General features: G+C 45.0%; 1 protein-coding gene and 1 non-coding gene across 2 annotated transcripts; both read left to right on the top strand.

Moving 5' to 3' along the window:
• The first annotated feature begins 21,023 nt into the window (after positions 1-21,023).
• On the top strand, positions 21,024-21,130 carry LOC144686999 (U6 spliceosomal RNA). The gene has a single exon (XR_013578037.1). It is a non-coding gene; the product is annotated as a U6 spliceosomal RNA (small nuclear RNA).
• A 30-nt stretch (positions 21,131-21,160) lies between these two features.
• Positions 21,161-21,691, top strand: LOC144686201 (histone H2B 7-like). The gene has a single exon (XM_078551297.1). The coding sequence runs from the start codon at positions 21,164-21,166 to the stop codon at positions 21,689-21,691; it is 528 nt and encodes a 175-aa protein (XP_078407423.1). The 5' UTR covers positions 21,161-21,163.
• Positions 21,692-22,658: the final 967 nt, after the last annotated feature.

The raw sequence follows: 22,658 nt of genomic DNA, 5'->3' as shown, positions 1-22,658 counted from the left end.
ATTCATTATGGCCAGATTTCTTTCCATGGATTTTTTCACACAACAGCACTCAAGAAGGTCAGCACCATCCAGGACAAAGCAACCCACTTGATCAGCACAACATCCACCACCTTAAATATTTACTCCCTCGACCAGTACCTGCCAGCCTGGCTCCACTCAGTGAGGCACCAGCTTTACCTGAAAGTCCCGGCTCCATCAGTGCCACCTCTTTGGGACTGCATGCAGTGCCAGCAGTAGCCACTTCTCCCAGTGGCGCTGCTGGGACTCAAGAGCTGCTGACCACTTGATTGGCCAGCAGCTAAAGCGGCAGAACTTCCTCTCCAATCGGGGAAGAAGTCCCACCTCAAGTTAATTAAAGGCCCGATGCCATTAAATGGCTGCAGCTGGGCCTACCCTGGACTTTTATGCTGGGGAGAAGGGATCCTGGCTCCCACAAAATTCTGCCCGAAGAGTCTACAAAGGAACAGTGATGGGTTAAGTGGCAAAAATTTGATAGGTGTAGTGTAATGTGGAGAATGCGTGGTTGCCCACTTTTGTAGGAAGAATAGAAAAGCAGAATATTATTTAAATGGAGAAAGACTACAGAATGCTTTGTTACATTGGAATCTGGACGCCCTCACACATGGATTTCAAAACATTAGCATCCAGGTAAAGAAAGTGCTATAGAGTTGATCTTCACACAACATTTCCTAGTGGAAACATGGCTTTATTTATAAGACAGCAGTAGTAACTACACATGTTCAACAAACTGCATGGCCAGAATTTTCACCTTGTCGTGCGGGGGCAGGCCCGGCATGCTGACGCGTAAAATGACGCGTGGTGACGTCGGGTGTGCGCCCCGACATCACCGCGTGCCATTCAGGTTTTTTTGTTCGGCGGGGGTGTGCCGGAGGTGGCTGCGCGCCCGCTGAACTGTCAGCGGCTTGTTAAAGCCATGAGGAAACCAATTAAAGTAATTTTCAATGCTGCCCGTCCAACCTTAAGGTTGGGCGGGCAGGCGAAGAGCCCAAGCGGCCTTCACATTTTTCAGGAAACCTCATCCACGGGTGGGATGAGGTTTCCTGAAGGTTTTATTAAATAAATAAATGTTTTTTTTCACAATTTATAAACATGTCCCAGCTCATGTGACACTGTCACACGAGGGGACATGTCTAATTAATTTTTATCCTTCTTTATGTAAAACTTTCAACATGAACTTAATCTCCCTGAGGCAGCTCCGTGCCTCAGGGAGATTTCTGCGCTCTTTCGCATGTATGCGCGAAAGAGCGCAGGACCCGACTTTCCCTCCTCCTCCTGCCCACACAGGAAGCGCTGAGCGCTACTGGCTGTGCGTCACGCTGGGTGGGTCTTAATTGGCCTGCCCATGTAAAATAGCAGTGTGCAGCCAATCGTGGGTGGCGACCAGCTCCGCGCCCACCCGCGCCTGCTCTCGACCGGCCCCCCTAACAGGCAGAAAATTCTGCCCCGTAACTAAGAAGTACTCCCTTCCAGAGGGTCCCTGTGCTGCTAATACATTGGTTTACACAGATTATGTGATCTTACAGCACAGGCTTATTCTTGAAGATACATTCCAACATAACCCAAAACTATAATTATTACATTCCTCCCCCTTTAACTTTCCTGTACATTTTGTATTTAAAAGTCTATTTATCTCATGTCATTACAATATTTACGGAGGTTATGAAATTACAAATTCAGCCATTCAAGTGGCTTCCTGATCTGTGTGGAACGTCGCAGCTCCATGACTTCAGATTCTTTTGTAGGAAACACATTCTCTGGAACTGCATTAACATCAGGTACCTCATTAGGCACATGCAGTTCAGTGTCTTCCACTCAGACAGAGGCATCAGGAATGTCTGTCCTTGGTTGAGCATCTTCAACAGGAACCATTTGTTCAGTTATGGTTACAGGCGGAACAATATCTTGTTTCGGTATCTCTCTTTTGTTTAGATGATCCACATGCTTACGGGTGACTCCGGCCTCCACTTCCACGTGGTATGACACCGAACTTACTTGAACAGGTAACCACTTTAGTCCTCCACTGTAATTCTTTATATATACTGCTTCTCCAATCGTAAATTGTCTCTCACGCCTGTGCAAATCATGTGTCATGTTTTGGTTCCATTGACTTTTCTCCACCTTCCCCTCCACATTGGGAAGTTTTAAGCTCAGTCTTGTCCGAAGACGATACTTCATCAATAATTCTGCATCTTCTTTCTAAGTGTCTTCTTCTTTTTAACCACAGAATTTAGTCTCGGCTTCTATTTGACTTCACTGTCAGCCAGACTTTGTCAGATACAATCTCAACACTTCTTAGTTCAGTGGCTGAGTTACCCAAGACTTCATTATCTGCTCACCTATTGGAAAGTTCTACGACTTTTGCTTTCAAAGCCTCTTTAGCTCAATTTAGCTGATTCTTCAGTTCTTCTGTCTCTTTCTTGTATTTGTTAGCTCCCTCCTGGAAACTTGAAAATGGCTGTATCTTCTCTGTCGACTGGCTCTTCAGTTTGTTCAGAGTGGTGTCAAATTCTGCCTGTTTTTCTTTTCCAGAGGCACAAACTTTGACCTGAGGGAGTCTTGTCATGCGTGAAGGTCTTTTAACAGGTTTTCCTTTTCTTTGTGAAGGCTACTCACTTCATCTTGAACTTTGTCATTCAGCAGGATCTCCTTGAGTTTCTGCTACTGTTCTTCTGTGTCGTTGTTCAAGGCAGTCTTCATTTCTTCAGGTTGTTGAATCCTTAAACACTCCTTCTTCATTCTGTTGTGGTCTTTAGACTCTCCAGGCTCTTTCTGCAATACCTTGTCTTGTTCCTTTTTCAAAACAGGAAGTCTCCCAGCTTCCTTTTGAAATCTCCCTGGCCAATTAAGGTTGATTTCCCTTAACCAATTTCACGCTAACAGGCTGTGTCCTCTGTCTTTCAGTATCATCACTGGTAGATATGCCACTTGGTTTCTATAATGAACAGTTGCTCAGGTGATACCTTTTACTTTAATTTCTTCGCCTGTATACATTTTCAACGTAGACAGAGCTGAAGAATTTAGGGGAAGGTGATGGTGTAGTGGTATTGTTGCTGGACTAATAATCTAGAGAACCAAAGTAATTCTCTGGGCACCTGCGTTCAAATCCAGCCGCGGCAGATGGTAGAATTTGAATTCAATAAAAATCTGGAATTAAAGGTCTAATGATGACCATTGTCGATTGTAGTGAAATCCCATCTGGTTCACTAATGTTCTTTAGGTCTGCCCTCCTTACCTGATCTGGCCTACAAGCGACTCCAGACCCACAGAAATGTGGCTGACTCTTAAATTTCCTCTCAGTTGTATTAAACTGCCACAAAGCCTCAAAAAAGGAATGAAACTAGACGGACTACCCAGCATCGACCTAGGCACCGGAAATGACAATGGCAAACTCAACCCTGTTGACTCTGTAAAGTCCCCCTTACTAACATCTGGGGGCTAGTGCCAAAATTGGGAGAGCTGTCTCACAGACTAGCCAAGCAACAGCCTGACATAGTCATGCTCACGGAATCATATACAGATAATGTCCCAGACACCACCATCACCAACCCTGGGTATATCCTGTCCCACCGGCAGGATGGACCCAGCAGAGGTGGCGGCACAGTGGTATACAATTGGGAGGGAGTTGCACTGAGAGTCCTCAACATTGACTCCGGACCCCATGAAGTCTCATGGCATCAGGTCAAACATGGACAAAGAAACCTCCTGCTGATTACCACGTACCGCCCTCCCTCAGCTATGAATCAGTGCTCCTCCATGTTGAGCACCACTTGGAGGAAGCACTGAGGATGGAAAGGCGCAGAATGTACTTTGGGTGGGGGACTTCAACATCCTACGCCAAAAGTGGCTCGGTAGCAGCACCACTGACCGAGCTGGCCGAGTCCTAAAGGACATAGCTGCTAGACTGGGTCTGCGGCAGGTGGTGAGGAAACCAACAAGAGGGGAAAACATGCTTGACCTCACCCTCACCAACCTGCCTGCAACTGTCCATGACAGCATCAGTAGGAGTGACCACTGCACAGTCATTGTAGAGGTGAAGTCCCACCTTCATATTGAGGATACCCTTCATCGTGTTGTGTGGCACTACCACCGTGCTAAATGGGATAGATTTTGAACAGATCTAGCAACTCAAGACTGGGCATCCACAAAGCGCAATGGGCCATCGGCAAAAGCAGAATTGTACTCGAACACAATCTGTAACCTCATGGCCCGGCATATCCTCCACTCTACCATTACCATCAAGCCAGGGGATCAACCCTGGTTCAATGAAGAGTGCAGGAGGGCATGCCAGCAGCAGCATTAGGCATTCCTGAATATGAGTTGTCAACCTGATGAAGCTATAACACAGGACTACTTGAGTGCCAAAGAGCATAAGCAGCAAGTTATAGACAGAGCTAAGCGATCCCACAACCAACAGGTCAGACCTAAGCTCTGCAGTCCAGCCACACCCAGTCATGAATGGTGGTGGACAATTAAACAACTCACTGGAGGAGGAGGCTTCACAAATATCTCCATCCTCAATGATGGGGGAGCCCAGCACATCAGTGCAAAAGATAAGGCTGAAGCATTTGCAACAATCTTCAGCCAGAAATGCTGCGTGGCTGATCCATCTCGGCCTCCTCTGGGTTCCACCCCAAAACGCACACCCTGCACTCAGTTCCACCCATTCTGATCACAGGATTTTCAAACTCTGATCTCTTCCCAGGGGGAGCAGTGAATCTTCCAACCTCCAGCCAAATATTCTCCGCAAAAATAATGAGTTTCCAGTTGACCTCTGGATGTGCTGATTTACCATAATTAAAATAATGAAAAGCTACATCATTGCTCTATTTGCGCAGAATATTGCATTGTGCATTTCAGGGTATGCTGTTGGAGATCTGATAGCATGTTATTCAATCTGAGGTGTGTTCTGTTTACAATAAGGACAAAAATATTAGCTGCTTCAGATAGTGTGGAGAACTAAACAAACCAGATACAAATGTTTAAGGCCTTATTAATTAAAGGCACGGTTATATCCATAGAAATTAATTAATGTTGGTACTGTGCTAATAAATAATGAGGAACCTATTACTACATTTGAAGGATATTATAGATCACCAAATGTTTGGAAAGAAATCAAGGGTGAAACTTATAATAACTTTGCGAGGTTTGCAGAGGTAATTGAACTGTTATAAAAGGGGAATTTAACAACCCTGAAGTAGAGATTAGAGATCAGACAAATGTTTGCAGATAAAATAGGGAGGACTTCTTGAAATGCACCAAGGACTATCTCTTTAATGAATATTTTGCATGTTCAGGATGGAAGGGTAGAATGCTGAGGCCGATTGTGAATAACAGGGAAGTAACCTAAGCACTAATTGGATTCAAATGAAAAACCTATGTCTCATTAAAAATCTGGCATTGGCACACACTTCCTGTCCACAGACTTTGGGTGGAATTTTATGGCCCTGTCGCAGTGGGGGTGGGGCCAGAAAATGCGGCGAGCTGTTCAAAAGTCCATTGACTTCAGTGGGATCAGAAAATCCCACCGGCAGCAGGGGCCAGAAAATTCTTCCCTTCGTTCCTGTTGTTCATATTTTTGGCAATATTTTGATGTCAAGCTGTAACATTAAAATTGTCTAGGTAAATACTTATAATTTAAAGTACTGTAGACCATGTTAACACATATAATATGAAAGCTCGCTATCAACATTAATATTTCACCATCCCACTACCCAATCAAATTGCTCAAAGTAATTTTTGAAAAAAGAATTCACAGCCATTTTTCCTCAGAGGCTGAAGTTTCTAACCCCCAAAAGACAACCAAAAGAAAACTTGAAAAATATGTATAATTCACAATAATGTGATTAAAGGTCCACATTGTCTGCCATTTGTGTTTTCATATTGCTTGAGTATTTTAAAAAAAATATAAATTCATGCTAATTAAACACTAGGGGCCAAGAAATTCCATGCTATTTTTGGTATAACTCCAGTCTCTAACTGGGACATGTAACATTTTAAGTAATAAATAGGGCAGAAGCCATTTCCTCCAGTATTTCACTCCACAATCAATCCTGAGTTCCCTGGCACTTTATTGCCCTTCCCGCATTCTGCTGGAAAGGTCATTGGAATGCAACTGAGGAGTGAAATCGCCCCTTCCATTGAACTGTGACACAGTGCCTGAACCCTTTCTCCCCCACCTTCAAATAAAGAATTCATCCTTCAGTCCAGTTCTTGCCTTAGAGCATGCACAATCGATCCCTTGATCACTTTGGTAATCATCATTTGAGAGGATGGATTCGATTTTACTGTGGGCTTCTAGACCCTGACATCGTGATCAAATAGGGGCCCTGTAATAATCTGGTGTGTAATATACCTTTAAGACAAGTGTAATAATGTATAATCACATGATCTTAATACCCAATAGCAGAGTAGCATGGGCTACCTCTGTGAGAGAGTCTTGAGTTAGACACTGAAGAGTGAATGCAGAGTTTTGAACTGTGAGCACCCAAGTGTAGCTGCTGAGTTTAGTTTGTAAATAAACAGTGTATTTTTATCCTAACAATGGTCTACTGATGTTCCCTGTCTCTGTACAAACTCGGTCACCCTAAAACAAGCGTGCAACCCGGATTCTTTAGCCCCAACAAACCAAGGTCACTGGATTCAAAAAACTGGCGGCGAGATTAAAAGCACGAAAAGCCATTGAAGCAAAATGAGGTAAAAAGTGAGGAAGAATGAAGGAAATCAGAAGAACTGAAATCGGGCCCTACCTCGCACAGTAGTTGTAAATAAAAGAAAATTTCCTTCTTGATCATCAAAGTAATCCCCTCACAGTATGCCGCAATTTGGAAGAATGGAGCCTTTCGATCCAACCTCGGACGACTGGTCACATTATGTAGAACGCCTTGTGTTCTTCTTCCAGGCGAACGACATTGCGGAGGAGGAGAAGAGGAATATGATCCTCCTGTCCACATGTGGGAGTAAGACATATGGATTCATTCAGAATTTGTTAGCGCCCAGAGCCCCAGACTTGAAAAGTTTTGATGACTTAGTGAACCTCTAAAATAATCATTACCAGCCCAAGTCATCGGTGACAATGCAACAGTTTAAATTTACTCAAGAATTAGAGCTGTGGGGGAGACAGTTGCTTGTTATATGGCAAGTCTGAAGCAATTAACTGAATATTGAGAGTTTGGTACATCTACCAATGATATGCTTAGAGATCGTTTAGTGTGTGGTATAAGCGAAAATGCGATTCAGAAGAGATTATTGTCTGAAACAAATTTAGATTTTCAGAAGGCATAGGAAATCGCTCTGGCAATGGAAGGTGCAGTGCGAGACTCAGAAGCCATTCGAGGAGCGCAAAATGACACCGTCCTCCACACTGGGTGGGGAGCCTCAACCAAAAAGAGCGCAAAAGCGCGGAGCTTTATTCAGGAGCGGGCAGACAAATTAAAAGAGATAACTTAGCAGCAAAAACATGGCATAATGGTAACAGAAATGGAACCAGAGAACCTTGTAATGAACCACAGTTTAAAGAGATCGAATGTTTCTTCTGCCATCGATATGGACACCTCATGAGACATTGTAAAGATAGAATCAGGCAGACTTGCAGACAAAAGCAAAACCTCAATGAGATCAACAGTGTTGAAAAGCCTGAAATAATAGATTCTGATATCTATTCATTACATAGTTTAAAGGTAGGAAGAACAGAGCCTATCTGTGTAACCATGAGAGTGAACGAGAAGCCTATCAGAATGGAGATGGATACTGGAGCAGGCACTACAGTGATTGGTGAGCATACTTTTAAATACCTGAATCATGGAGAATGTAAGCTGAATTTAGAAGAAACTTATGACAAATTGAAAACTTATATGGGAGAAGACATACAAGTCAAGGGCGATTATAAAGTCACAGAACACTACGGAACTCAAACAGTGAGATTACCCTTGATGGTGGTAGCAGGCAGAGGTCCAAGCATACTAGGATGAAACTGGCTGAGGGAAATCAACCTTGATTTGTCACAGAGATTCCAAAAGAAAAATGAAAACCTGCCGAAACACACGACCAGTTTCCCTCTTGTCTGAATATGTACCTCTGGAAAAGTATGAAGAGCAACAGGAAGAGTTCTGCACTTCTCTAAGTAAAATGAAGGATGAGTTGGCAGAGAAGACACGACAATGCTTAATTTTCCAGGGGGCAGTAAACCAATGCAAATAAAAGAGATGGAAGAGCTGAAAAATCAGCTACATGAAACCAAAGAGGCTTTGGAGGCAAAAGCTGCAGAATTTTCTACAAAGCAGACAATGAAATTCTGGAAAACTCACCCACTGAGTTCACTCAAGTCGAGATTACATCTGACCAATACAGTCTGTCCAATATGGAAGTCGAGAATAAGGCCAAGAATAGAGTCAGTGTCAGAAAAAAGGACGCCCATTGAAAGAAGACACAGAAGCACAAGTAACACTGTTGATCTTAGCTGCGTATGAGTATACTTTTATTCATAGACCCAGAAGCCAAATTGCAAATGTAGATGCACTCAGTCATTTACCCTTGCAAGTAAAAGATGCGGATGTTCCAATTACTCAGGAATTTATTTTGTTATTGAACTTCTGGGACTCATCACCGAAATGTGGAAGACAAATTAAAGATTGGACAAATCAAGGCCCAGTCTTATCCAAAGTGAGAAATCAACTTCTTCATGGTTGGTCACAAAAACAAGAATCTGATTTAATGAAACCATATTTCCAGAGAAGTTACGAGATAACCAGCCAAGAAGGTATTTTATTCTGGGGAGTTCGAGTGACTGTTCCTCCAAAAGAATGAAAGCCATTGTTATCCAAACTTCACAGAGCACATCCCAGAATTTCCAAAATGAAGCCAATAGCACATAACTATATGTGGCAGTCGGGAATGGATGGAGAAATAGAAAACTTAGTGAGATGTTGTATGCAGTGTCAACAAGTACAAAAATTACCTGTAACAGCTCACTTATCATAGATGCTCATTCAAAATGAATGGGCGTATTTGAAGTGAGGTCACCCACATCTTCAGCGATGATAGATAAACTACAACAAAGTTTCACAATTAATGTACTACCTGAAGTGCTAGTATCAGATAACGGAACAGTATTCACAAGTGCTGAATTTAATTGATTTCCAAGCCTCAACAATATTGTTCATGTGAAAACATCTCCATACCACCCTTCTTCAAATGGACTCACTGAGAGAGCAGGTCACATGCTCAAATCTGGCATGAAGAAATTATCTGGAGATTCGATAGTGACTAAATTAACACGATTTCTTTTCCTTTATAGAACCACCCCTCATTCGACAACAGGTGTCACACCAGCAGAATTGTTAATGAAGTGTTCAAGTCCGATTTGATACTGAGCCTAATTACGCCAAACTTGGGGGGGAAAGGTAGAAAGAAAGCAAAGCCAGAAAATTGGACATGATTGTCACAGTTGGGACAGGACATTTAACGTAGGAGAGAAAGTATTTATGAAACATTTTAGAGAAGGACCAACATAATTGTTTGGTGAGATAAGTGCAGTAACTGGACCTCTTTCCTCCCATGTGAAAGTCAAAGATCGAGTCATGCGGAGACATGTGGATCACATAAGAGGAGAAACCAAATACTCAGAAATGATTCCACCAGTGTTCGAGACTGAATCAACATCTCCTGTTGAAAGAACTCAACTGAGTACAAATGTGTCTGAAGAGCCAACTGTATCTGAGAGTCGAAGAAACAGCTTTACCGGTACCTACAGAAGAACCAGATGCTCAGGCGGATCCAGGAAAGGAGGTTCCAAATCAAACTTCAGAAGCTGCAGAGCATGAGAGCTCTACACTCATGAGGAACCCCCCAGAGAGACTGACTTTGTATATAATTGAATTGTGTAAAAAGCTTGATATATTGAAAACATTGTAAAATGTATTTTCAGTATAGGGGGTGGGATGTAGTAATCTGATGTGTAATATGCCTTTAAGACAAGTGTTGTAAAGTAAGATCACATGATCTTAATACCCAATAGCAGAGTAGTGCAGGATACCTCTGTGGGAGAGTCTTGAGTTAGACACCAAAGAGTGAAGACAGAGTTTTGAATTGTGACCACACAAGTGTAGCTGCTGAGTTTGGTTTGTAAATAAACAGTATGTGTTTACTCTAACAATGATCTACTGATGTTCTCTGTCTCTGTGCTAACTCGGCCACCCCGAAACAAGTGTGCAACCTGGATCCTTCAGCCCCAACAAACCAAGGGCACTGGATTCAACAGGTCCTGAGTCCGCACTTACCAGCAGCAAGACCAACTCAGCAATTTTACTGCAAACAGCTTCCTAATTGGCCACCTTGGGGCACACTGTCCAATAAAGATGGTAGGTGGTCTCCTGATGCTGCTGGCTCAATCAGAGGACCAACAGCTCTGAAGCCTCCAAAATGCCATCAGGAGATGTGGGCACTGCTGAGGCAGTTTGGACCTTGGGGAAAACTCCAGATAATTAAATTCAAAATAAAAAAAATCAGGCAGGCAAGGGTTGGAGGCTTTGAAGGAGAATAGTATGATCAACTGTGTTAAGGCTGCAGACAGGTTGAGGAGAATAAGGAGAGGTTGTTTACCTTTGTCACAGTCACAAGGGATGTCAGTTGTGACTTTGATAAGTGCTGCTTTGGAACAGTGATAGCGGCAGAAACCTGATTAGAGAGATTCAAACATGGAGTTTCGGGAAGTTGGGCATGAATTTGCGGAACAACAAGAAGTTGTAGTTGAGCAGAAGATAAAGTTCTTGCTCTTGCCTAACACTGTTCTTTCTCTGGATGGCTAACCATGTGTTTTGTTCATCTATCCAAGTGTTTCTCCTCTATGCTTTTTGAGGGCTGGCATCGCAAGAGATGGTTGGATTATCATATTCTCCAGGAGTATTATGGAACTGAGGTTGCCCTCCTCGTCTGGTGATTTCTCCTGCCAAGTAGCTGCTGCTGCCAGAATTTTATCAAAGGGTAAATAGTCCTGCCGCTGGGACTGAAAATGGGACCAACCCCATTTGGGCGGGTGCAGGATACTGGACAGTTTTTTACAGGCAGTGACCAAATAAGAAGTTGCCACTGAGGCCACCATCCAATTGAGAAGGGTAACCCGCTCCCTGATCTGCTGGCCTAATTAGAGGACTAATAGCTTGGGAGCCTGGGCTGCACCATGGTTAGAGGTGGTCAGTGCTGAAGCTGCAGGAAGGAGAGGGCACCTCCATGAGAGCATCCGTGAAGATAAGGAAACATTTTTTTTTACTATGCCAGGGCCAGATATGCAGGCCCCAGTGATCGGTGTGGGGAAAGGAGAGGAGGGTTGTACCTTCCGGCAGTGCACTGTAGCCATGTGATGACCATTGCAGCTGGGGACCTCCTCTGGGAGCCATGGAGTGGCCATAAAGGAGGCTGCCTAGCCCCCAGCAACTGCTGGAAGGCCAATAGAGCTTTTTTTAGTGGCCTCCCCATGTGGTGGTGGCCCCTTCTAAAGTAAAATGCCATGCCAGTGGTAGCATGAAATAGTTGACAATAGACCATTTAATTGGCTTAATTAGCTGCCCAGTAGCCAACTGTGCTGCTGAGGTTGCCACCACTAGTAATATCCCATGCTGGGGGGAAGGCATGCGGATCCCCTTCTGACACTTCTACCCCATTTCACGAGCCCTCTCATTTCCCAGCCCAGCTCCAGATGACTGGAAAAACCCAGCCCTGTGTCTCTGGGGCATGCTCCTGGGAGGTTTGGTGTTGCTTCCTACTTTACACCGATGTGGTGTCCTGAGGTGGAAGGCCAGTGTCCTACAAATGATGGTCAGTTCTCTCTCCTGTTGCCAGCAGAGATGCAGCCTGCAATTCCATGGCGGTTCAGGCACTGACTTGCCTTTGCCCTCTCCTTAGGTGGAGGTCTGCTGCAGGCTCAATGGGAGCTGCCATGTCTTCCAGTTTCATCCCCAATGATGAAAAAACCTCTCTGATCTTTCCTGCAAATCATATCTTTAGGATTTGGAACCACACCTAAGTTGCTGCAAATCTTCCAAGACTGACCCCAGAGCCTGATTCTAGGGATGATACATGAATTATATTTGTGCATGGGTGAATTTCATAATCTTCTGCTCCCAGTGGGGAGTTGTACTCAAAGGGAGGTGAATCAGATTAGAGCTCCATGCCTATCATGCTCATTCTCCAATCTGAACTCCCTTCATATTGAATGTCTGCTGGGAGTCTGGGACAGGCGAATGCACCCTTTAATATCAAATGCTGAAATTCTGAAAGAAGTAAAATTGCAGGAGCTGTAAGAACCACAGGCCACTTGCTTACCAATGTAATTCTATGGAGAAACAGGTGTAAAATTTACGGCGCACCAATGTTTCCAATGTCTTAAAGTGTTAAGGATCGGATATGTTCATAGCACCCTTTTAGCATTGATTGTGCACAAAATGATTTGAGATTTACCAGGCTCCATATTTACTGTCTGTTGACATGTCACTGACATGAGAGATTGCCCACTATTTATTGCCAGCAGTTTTTTCCTGGTTCAGTTGCTCATCAGCACAAAAGTCTGATTGTTCCACTGTGCAGCCCCTGGCTCCCTGCTAATGGATATTAGGGTGCTACTGTTCACATAATAGCAGCTTTCTGTTCAGCTACTTATTATCTCATGTACAGTTAAAAAAGGAGGTCAGGGCCTTGGAAATTAAGCCTGCCTGCTCTGGCTTAGATTTATTGATCAATTGCTCTTGTACTTGGATTTCTACAGAGAAATTTCATTATCACTTAAGGTATCAATTCACAGGAAAAAACGAAATGATCATATTTTATGTTTTTTTTTATTTCTATATTTGAAGTTCAACAATGTCTTTCTCTCTTGATGGGCTCCGGAGCAATTGAGTGATAACAGTGTAAAGCTATATCTAGAAGCGCAAAGATAGATTTTTCCATTATTCTGATCTCAGAAACATGAAATCATATCCATTAGGAATAGTGTATGAAATATTAACTTTGTTTCACAAGGAAGGGTGACAGTAGTTGGACGCATTATTAGAATTGGAAATATATTGAACCCTGTTCTCCTCTCTATGATAGTGCTAAGAAAGAGTAGACCTGAGGAAAATATGCAGTAATGTCAGTGGAAAACACTATTGGATTGTCACCTGTGCTTATTGCTGCATTTCCCACAAAAAAGGCTCCTTGATTTGAGTAAACAGTGAGAAAAAACTAAATTCCACACGCTAACCTTGTCAAAAGGCTAATGATGGAAAGTTCAGCAGAATTACATTAATGGTGCAGTGTAATACAAAAGTGAATATTTTACTCTAGGGAAGATCTGGCAGCAGTAAGCTTGAGCAGCAATGTTGAAGTATTAGCATATAGCAGTGGTAGAAGTGAATAATATAAAGGAGTTTTCTGCCCGGGGGAATGGGTTCAGCAACTGTTGCTGGGGATTTTGCAACAGCGCAGATAGTGAAGAGAAGTTAGAATTAGAAAACTGTTGGATCAAGTGCCGGGGAGAGGTTGAGGCCGGGACTGTTACACTTTGAAGGGCAAACTGGATAAATATTTGAAGCAGAGGAAGATGGGGCCATGGGAAGAGGGATTAGCTTTGATTGTTTTAGGAAAGATTTGACACAGACACAAAAGGCCAAATGTCCTTCTGTTCTGTAAGCATCAATGATCCTTCAATGGCTCTCAGGGAAGACAGTAATCTGGGAGACCCCGAAGGCAAAAGAGGCACCCGATTCACTGCAGTCTCCTAAGAAATGGATCTACTGCAACAGAGTCAGATAGCTGGACATAGTAATGAAAGTAGAGCATGACCAAGCTCAGACTGAATGGAAAACTCATCACTGAGCTGTACTATCTCATCCAAGTACAACTTAAGACTCAGCCTGCCGTTCATAGTGCATCACAATGACGATAAAGGTTACCCTCGGCTTTTACTGCACAAGTCTTTCCATAGAAAGTCAATTGCTATGAAGGCAGCCAAATCCAGGCATGCACGCAGTATACCTACACTTCAGTAGTGACCAGTGGTAGCAGAAACAGCAAAAGTTTTATTAATTTTGTGACTTCTCCGTGGTATAGAGCATCATTAACTGCATACATCTAGCTATTTACAAGCCTTTCAATAACCGCAGGGCACACCTATTAGGATTGGCTCATTTTCATAAATATACTATGAGCAACCCCTGTGCCACACTACAGGACAGCTAGAACAAGACCGCGGTGATCTTGGGCCCTTGCTAAGCAGATAAACAGAGTACTCAAGCACTGATTTAGCTGAAAATGTAAAATACTGCAGATGCAGTCTTGTTGAATGGTTATTTACCTGAACCATTTCCTCTGTTTCACTCTCCACAGATGCAGTCCAACCTTCTGGGTATTTCCAGCATTTTTTGTTTTTATTATAAATATTTGGCTGCCTTCCTGGAAAGGTGTGGAGGTGTGCGTGGGGGGCATGGTCTTATAATATGTCCTAAAACAGCTTTGCAAAAATGAAGTGATATGCTACATGCACATTGGCTTCTCAGTATCTAACTCCACGGCAGGTCCTAAGTACAGGGGAAGGCAGGCGATGGTGCCTGCCAGTCATTAGCAGAATGTTAAGTATTTCAAACAAGCATTTCATTGACTTGATTTTCCAGTGAGCTGTGGACATTATGGCCAATATTTTCTTTTTGGGAACCCCTGGGACTGAAATGGGAAGGCTTTGCATCTGCCCATGACTCCTGTTGCTTATCCCGAGGGATTCCCTGAAATAAATACAGAAAATGCTGGAAAAACTCAACAGGTCTGGCCGCATCTGTGGAGAGAGAAACAGAGTTAATATTTTGAGTCCAATATGACTCTTTTCGGAACTGAAGAGGAATGTGATGGGTTTTAATGCTGTTGAAAAGGTGGGGAGGGGCAGGTAAGCAAAAGAGAAAGATGGGTTAGAGAGCGGGGGAGGCAAAATGACAAAAATGTAATGCAACACAGGCAAAGGAAGGGGTGATGGTAGTTTTAAAGATACAAAAATTTGTCAGAGTATGTGTTACTAGCAGAATTAAGGTCAGCATTGCCTGAAAGCAAAAGCATGATACAGCTGGCATTAGGGGAAAAAATTCAATATGGGGCTCAGAGATTATGGATTTCCTGAAGTCAGATTCATTTACATGTTTTTGGCAGGCAGCTGGTGACATTTGCACTCATATCAGAAGCCCACCTCAAGACTGAGGAATAGCAATACTTTAGGTCTCCTGTACTGCAGCCGCATAACATGGTTGAATAAATTGTGGCAAATACTTTAAAATCTTAAAATTGGCATATTAGCTGAGGCTAATCAATTGCCCTGCCACACCTTTTGCTTTCACTCAACTTCACTAAAAGTAGGAAAGAATTCATTTGAATTTATATGGTGTCTTTCATTGTCTCAGGATGTACCAAAGCACTTTACAACCAATTACATACTTTTGAAGTGTAGCCACTGTTATAATGTAGCTATAAGTGGCAGTCAATTTGCACAGTAAGCTCCCACAAATAACAATGAGATGAATGACCAGTTACTCTGTGTTAGTGGTATTGGTTGATGCAAAAATGTCGGTTTGGGCATCAGAAGGACTCCTTTGCCCTTCTTCAAATAATGTCATGGAATCTCTTACAGACAGACAGGGATTTGGTTTAGTATCACACCCAAAAGACAGCTCTTCTGACAGTGCGACATTTTCACTGTACTACTCTGAAGTGACAGCCTAGGTTGTATGTTGAAATCACTGGAACCAATCACCTTTTAACTCAGGGTTGAGAACGCTATAATTTAGTCAAGGCTCTCACATAAACATGTGTATCTCTGCTGACGACTGCTTCAAGTGAATTGGGGACAGCAAATGATGCTCTCTCAGTGAATCTTCTAGATCATTGGAATCTCTAGAAATGCATTAAAAGATCATTATTACAGATGTATGGTGATTGGCTGGTAGTATTTTGCTAACCATATTAAAATCACATTTTCACATTCCTGCCAATTTCTAATGGGTAGTAAATTGCTATGAAAATCTAACATTTAGGCCCTGGTATTAACTGGGAGATGCACAGTGAGCAGGAGTGGAAAGTCCAATATCAGAAGCATGTTCGGCATTTCTACCAGTGATTTTTTAACTCAGCTACTTCATTCTTTAATTAACCCTGTCTCATTAAGCATTACCAGTCCAAAATAGCCAGGTCCCTAGTAGGTTCCAGAATGCATTGCCCTAGAAACTGCCCCAAGTACGCTCTATGAACTCATCCTCCAGGCTACATTTGCCAACTTGATTTGCCCAATTGATGTGAAGATCTGCCCACGATTATTGCAGTACCCTTTCTTGCCAGCTCCCACTATTTATTGATGTATATTCTGTCTGACTATGCAGCCACTGTTTGGGAGCCTATAAAACTACTCCCACCAGTGACTTCTTTCCTTTGCTATTTCTTACCTTCACCCAAACTAAATCTGCATCTTGATCTTCTGAATCAAGATAATTTCCCACTAACTAATCTCATCCTTTATTGACAGAGCTACCCCACCTCCTTTCCTTTTCCTCCTGTCCTTCCAAAATCTCAAATACCCTTGAACATTCAGGTCCCTGCCTTGGTCACCTTGCAACAACGTCCCTGTAATGGCTATCATGTCAAACTCATTTATTTCCTTTTATGCTATCAATTCACCCATCTTGTTACAAATGTTGTGAGTAATCAGTTAAAGAGCCTTTAATTCTGTCTTATTCCTGATTTTTTTGCTACTCTGACCTTATTTGCTGTTGTATTCTTATGTTTGTGCACTCTGTCCTTTCTTTCACATTTTGGTTATCATTACATGTATCATTGCCCTGCATTATTCCTTCATCCTTTTATTTTAACTTTCCAAATATACCCTCATGTGAACCCTATTTCACATCATTTATTTTAAAGCCCTTTCTACAGCCCTAGTTATCCAATTCACCAGGACACTGGTCCCAGCACAATTCAGATGAAAGCTGCCCAAATAGTATAACTCTCTCTATCCCCAGTATTCGTGCCAGTGCTCCATGAATCAGAATCTATTTCTCCCACACTAATCTTTGAGCCACACATTCAACGCTCTGACCTTATTTACCTGTGCCAATTTGCTCATGGCTCAGGTAGTAATCCAGAGATTATTACCTTTGCGGTTCTACTTTTCAGTGTAGCCCCTAGCTGCTCATACTCGCTTACAGTGCCTCTTTCTTAGTTCTATCTATGTCATTGGTACCCTTAAAGACCACAACAGTTAGATCCTTACCCTCCCACTCCAAGTTCCTCTCCAGTTTTGAGGAGATGTCCATAACCCTGGCACTGGGCAGGCAAACAAAGCTTTCGGGACTCATGCTCTCACCTCTAGAAAACCACATCTACATGCCTAACTATACTGTCTCCTACTAAAACTACATTCTGTTTTTACTCATGGCACTTAAGTGGCATCTGCACCATGGAGCTGTGGTCAGCTTGCTCATCCTCCCTGCAGTCCCTGCTCTCATTCATACAAGTTGCAAGAGCCTTAAACTTGTTGTACAATTGCAAGGGTTGAGTCTCCTCCAATGTTACCTTCTGGACCCTCTACCTGCCTCACTTGCAGTCACACCCTGTCCCTGGCCACAGGCCAAATTTGAAGTACCTCACTAAGGGGTGTGACTGCCTGCTGAAACAAAGCCTCCAGATAATGTTCTTCCTCCCTGACACATCACAGTGTCCAAACCACAGACTCCAGCTCATCAACTCTGAGTCGACTTTCCTCAAGCTTCAGGCACTTACTGCAGATGTGGGGTGGAATTTTCCATGCCTGCTGGCAATGGACGTGCTCAGCGGCCTGAGTGGACAATGTGGTGAGAAGGCCAGAAATCTGTTTCACGACGTTGTGAAACAGATTTGCGACTGTCTGTCCAGCCTGTCGATGGTGGGCCATGTTTCCCACCATCGGGTGTCTAGAACTTCATTGTACTGCATCTGCATATCAATATAAGGCCAGCCCAACGGAATCATCCCCCCATGCTGGGTCATCCGAACACATCAGTGTGATTGCACACCGACATGTATCACAACAGCATATATAAGGCGTGCAATTGGCTGCCTGCACTTTGAGGGGAACTCGGAGGTGGTTGCATAGCAACGTTGCACAGCGCTTGCCAGGGTCTCCTGTTGGACTTCAAGGTTGAGGCGCCTTGGGGTGGGGGGGAAGGGCTGCCCTGTGGTTGAAGGTAGTGCATAAGCACGTACGGGGAGAAAGGAGGGAAGCAGCCACACATTCGGGAAACCTTGTATAAAGTGCCCAATCCTCTGCAGCTGAGACAGTTCAGATGCAGCCACATTGATATGATTGGAGTTGGACCTCCAGCTTATCTCTCCACTTAAGCAACACAGAGGCATGAAAGTGCCACCAAGTGCTCCAGAGATTTTCACCTCTCGGGCACAGACTGCAAACTAATGAGCGTTTAATGGACTGCAGAACGGTTGGAAAATTGGGCAAGTTGTACAATCTCCTGGCTAAAATTGGCCATGGAGCAGCCACTGGTGGAGGTGCTCACAGCCCCTTGCAATGTCATCATCCCGGTTTGGACCAGTCTCCCTCATGGTTCAAGCTAACAGCGCAGCCTTACAGTGCGGGTTAGGAGAATGTCTGTGCCTGAGCTGAGAGCACAGCATGCAGTCCTGCGGGCAAAGCTGCTGCTAATTGGAGAGGTGGAGTGGGGCAGAGGTGGGTTGGGTTTCGGGCAGCCATGCAGCGCACTAAACTCTGACCATCCAAGTGGTGTCCAGCACTCTCCGGGATGCGTTAAGAGGCCTTGAGACTTAACCAACAGAGATTCTTAGAACACCTAAGCTAACCCATACGTCTTTCTTTTTCATCCTGATGGAGGAGTACATCAGAATCATGGAGCCTGGCGAACTAGCTGCTCGCCTCATGGCATACAGAGAGCGAAGACAACAGAGAAGAGAGTGATGGAAGTGCCTGTCTGGGCAGGGGGAGGAGCAGCACCCTCAGGAAGAAGGGGCTCTGGGGCTCCTCCGCATGCTGTTGAAGAGCCATGCCCAGGTCTACAGATGCCACTTTTATTTTTGCAGATGACTGAGAACCAGTGTCACTGAAGACTGCATCTGTCTAGGGAACTGGCTGGTCACATCCACAACCTGCTTCAGGATTTGGCACCATGGGGGCATAGAGGGCATCCACTGCTGGTGGCCATGAAAGTGACTGCGGCGCTCGATTTTTATGCCAGTGGCTCCTTTCAGGGCTCCATGAGTGACCTCTGTGGGATCTCACATGAGGTCACAGATGCCATCTTCGCAAAGGCACACAACTTTGTGCATTTTGCCCGGGACCAGGACAGCCAGTATGCAAGAGCGCTGGGATTTGCCCAGATCTGCCCAAGTGCAGGGTGTGATCGATTGCACTCACATGGCGGTCAGATCTCTGTCGCAATACGTGGTCAACTATGTCAACTACAGGGGGTTCTAATCGCTGAATGTGCAGCTGGTATGCGACCACCACAAACACATCCCGCAGGTCTGTGCATGGTTTCCAGGGAGTGTCCATGATGCCTATATTCTCAATCAGACACAGATCACTGACATCCTCCCGGGGCCCACAGAGGCTGCAGGGATGGCTAGTCAGGGACAAGGGCTACCCACAGAGGACGTGGCTAACAACACCCATGTGGCGGCCTCAGCCTGCAGCAGAGCGATGGTATAATGAGGCTCCTGCTACAACTCGCAACTTGGTGGAGCAGATCATCGGGATGCTGAAAATGAGGTTTTGGTGCCTGGACCGGTCTGGTGGAGCCCTGCAATACAGTCCACAGAGGGTGTCACACATCGTCACCATCTGCTGCGCACTTTACAACCTGGCACTGCAACGGGGAGAGGAGCTGGCTGAGCAGGAGTTAGTGGAGCTGGAGGTCTCCTCCTATGAGGAGGGTGTCGATGGTGATGAGGGTGAGGAGGCCTTCGAAGGCGATGATGATGGGAATGAGGCCCTCGCATTGTCCAGATGAGGCAGGCGCACTCGGGAGGCCCTCACAGCTGCTAGATTTGTGGAGGATGATGGTGACATGCAGTGATGTGACACCATAGGTCCTTACATTGCATCTGTGAATGTTTGACTCCAGTCTGGCTTATGGCAGCACACAAACCCTCTGTGATAATGCTTCTGTCATGGAGACATAGAGATGCAGTGGAGGCCCTAATAGTCGCTCCATTGCAGGATAATGATGACAACATGCAATGAGGACACTCCATAGATCTTCACATAGCCTCTGAGAATGTCTGACTCCTGTCTGGCCAAGGGCAGCTTGCTTGCGCTCTGTGACCATATCATGGAGACGCAGCCATGAAACTTTAAAAGCGTCTGATTCTTTGACTGTCTTCAGCACCTGAGCCCTTCAGGAGCACAGCATCACTGGTCACAGATGCTGAAGAGATGGGGGCCAGCCTCACCTTAAAGGTGCTGAGGGAACACAGAGAGAATGAGAGAAATCTGTGACACCTACCCACTACATTCTGGCAGCAATGACCAGCACCGTCGAGGAGCAGGCATCAGTAATGTGTCCAGGGAGTGTGAGGCCGGACCATCACTTTGGTCTGAAGGCTGAACAAAGCACAGGGAAGAGGCCCTGGACTGAGACACCTGCCTCTATCTTGCGCAGAAAGGTTTCACATCTGAGTGACACGAACACTGCTCATCAGAACAAGGAGCCATAGGCAGGGAGACATTCTTGGGAGTTTATTTACAATAGTGAACATTATGTACAAGCGATTAACACCCGTGCCCAGGCTGTGCAACTTCATTGGCTGCCAGGTGATGGCATAGTGGTATTATCGCTGGACTAGTAATCCAGAGACCCGGTGTGGGCCATGCTCTGGGGACCTGGGTTTGAATCCCGCCATGGCAGATGGAATTTGAAGTCAATAAATATCTGGACTTAAAAGTCTAAAGATAACGACCATGAAACTATTGCGATTTTCGTAAAAACCCATCTAGAGTGCTCGCTTCGGCAGCACATGTACTAAAATTGGAACGATACAGAGAAGATTAGCATGGCCCCTGCGCAAGGATGACACGCAAATTTGTGACGCGTTCCATATTTTAGACTTTCAAAACATTTCATCGGCTGCTAAGGGCATGGCCCCCAAAAAGGGGCCAAAGAAAACTGCCACTAAGAAACGCAGCAAAGGTGAGAAGAAGCGCAAGAAAAGCAGGAAGGAGAGCTACAGCATTTACATCTACAAGGTGCTGAAGCAAGTCCACCCCGACACCGGCATTTCCTCTTCAGCCATGAGTGTCATCAACTCGTTTGTCAACAACATCTTCGAGCGCATCGCCTGCGAGGCTTCCCGCCTGATCCGCTACAGCAAACGGCACACCATCTCTTCCCGGGAGATCCAGACCACCGTCCGCCTCCTGTTGCTGGGGGAACTGGCCAAACACGCCGTCTCCGAGGGCACCAAGGCTGTCACTAAATATACCAGCTGCAAATGGAGCTTCTCGACAGATCTATTTAAAATTCATCTAACGAGCTCGTTAAGATCGTTGTTGCCTCAGTTGGACCTGGACACAGAGGAGAGAGGGTGTGTTGCTGTGTGCTGCTCCTGCTGCTCCTGTTCTTGGGTGTTGCTGCTTCTGTTCCTGAGGGTTGCTGCTGTCTCCTGAGAGTTGCTGCTGCTGTCTCCTGGGGGTTGCTGCTGCTCTTCTGGAGCTGAAGGAGAGAGAGGGAGAGGAGAACAACTGCTGCTACAGGACAGGAAGGCCAGGAGGCCAGGACTTGGGACTTGTAACATCCTAGGTGGGTGTCTGGACTTTCTATTTGTTCAGATGGGGGATATTAAAGACTGTGCATTGTAGGGGGAGGCCAGAAGACTTTCCGGAGTGCTTGGGGAAGAAAAAGGGGGTGTGTGTGTGCATTGAAACACCATCCTGACACCCCTCCCCCACCCAGCCTTTTTCCCAGTGGCCAGTATTGGCTGAAAACATCGCCTCCCCCTACCGGAAGGATTTCAAGCCCCCACCCAACGACCATCTTTATGTCCAGAGGCACCCACCTGGACTTTCCCCTTTCCCTCCTGTGCCTCCCTGTCCTCTACCCCTCTCCCTCCTCTCCTCTCCTACATAAAAAGGGGAGGTTATTTCCACCTTTCTCCCCCTCTCCCTTCCCCAGGGAGGAACCTATTTAAAAAAAAACTTATATATATATATATATATATATATATATATATATATATATTTTAAAAAAATCCACAATAAAAACAATGGCCAATCCCTCTCGGGGTGGGTGTAGCTCAGGCCCAAAGGCCAATATACCATCGCCTGTGGCCGGGCCCTTGAGGGCAAATGTGGAGGCGGTGTTGTCACCGGTGGCAGGGCCTTCTAAAAAGACTTATGCGGGGGTGGCTGCTTCTGCGGCTCCTGCTGCTCCCGCAGCCCTGTCACCTTTCTGCCTCCTAACAAGGGCCCTAGGGGTAAAGAGCTATGCTCACCCCGACATGACTATTGAGGCCTGCGTTAAGGCTATGGCTGGGGTCGTCGGCCCCTCGGCCATAGTTGCGACCTCGAAGATGTATGGGAAGGCCATATTTTTCCTGAGGTCCAAGCGGGCGGTGCTCCTGGCCCTGCAAAAGGG

Source organism: Cetorhinus maximus, chromosome 11 (assembly GCF_964194155.1).
Source record: "Cetorhinus maximus chromosome 11, sCetMax3.hap1.1, whole genome shotgun sequence".
NCBI classification, from domain to species: Eukaryota; Metazoa; Chordata; class Chondrichthyes; order Lamniformes; family Cetorhinidae; genus Cetorhinus; species Cetorhinus maximus.
Note: the sequence above shows the minus strand (reverse complement) of the source record. Positions and strands in the feature narration are given on the sequence as shown.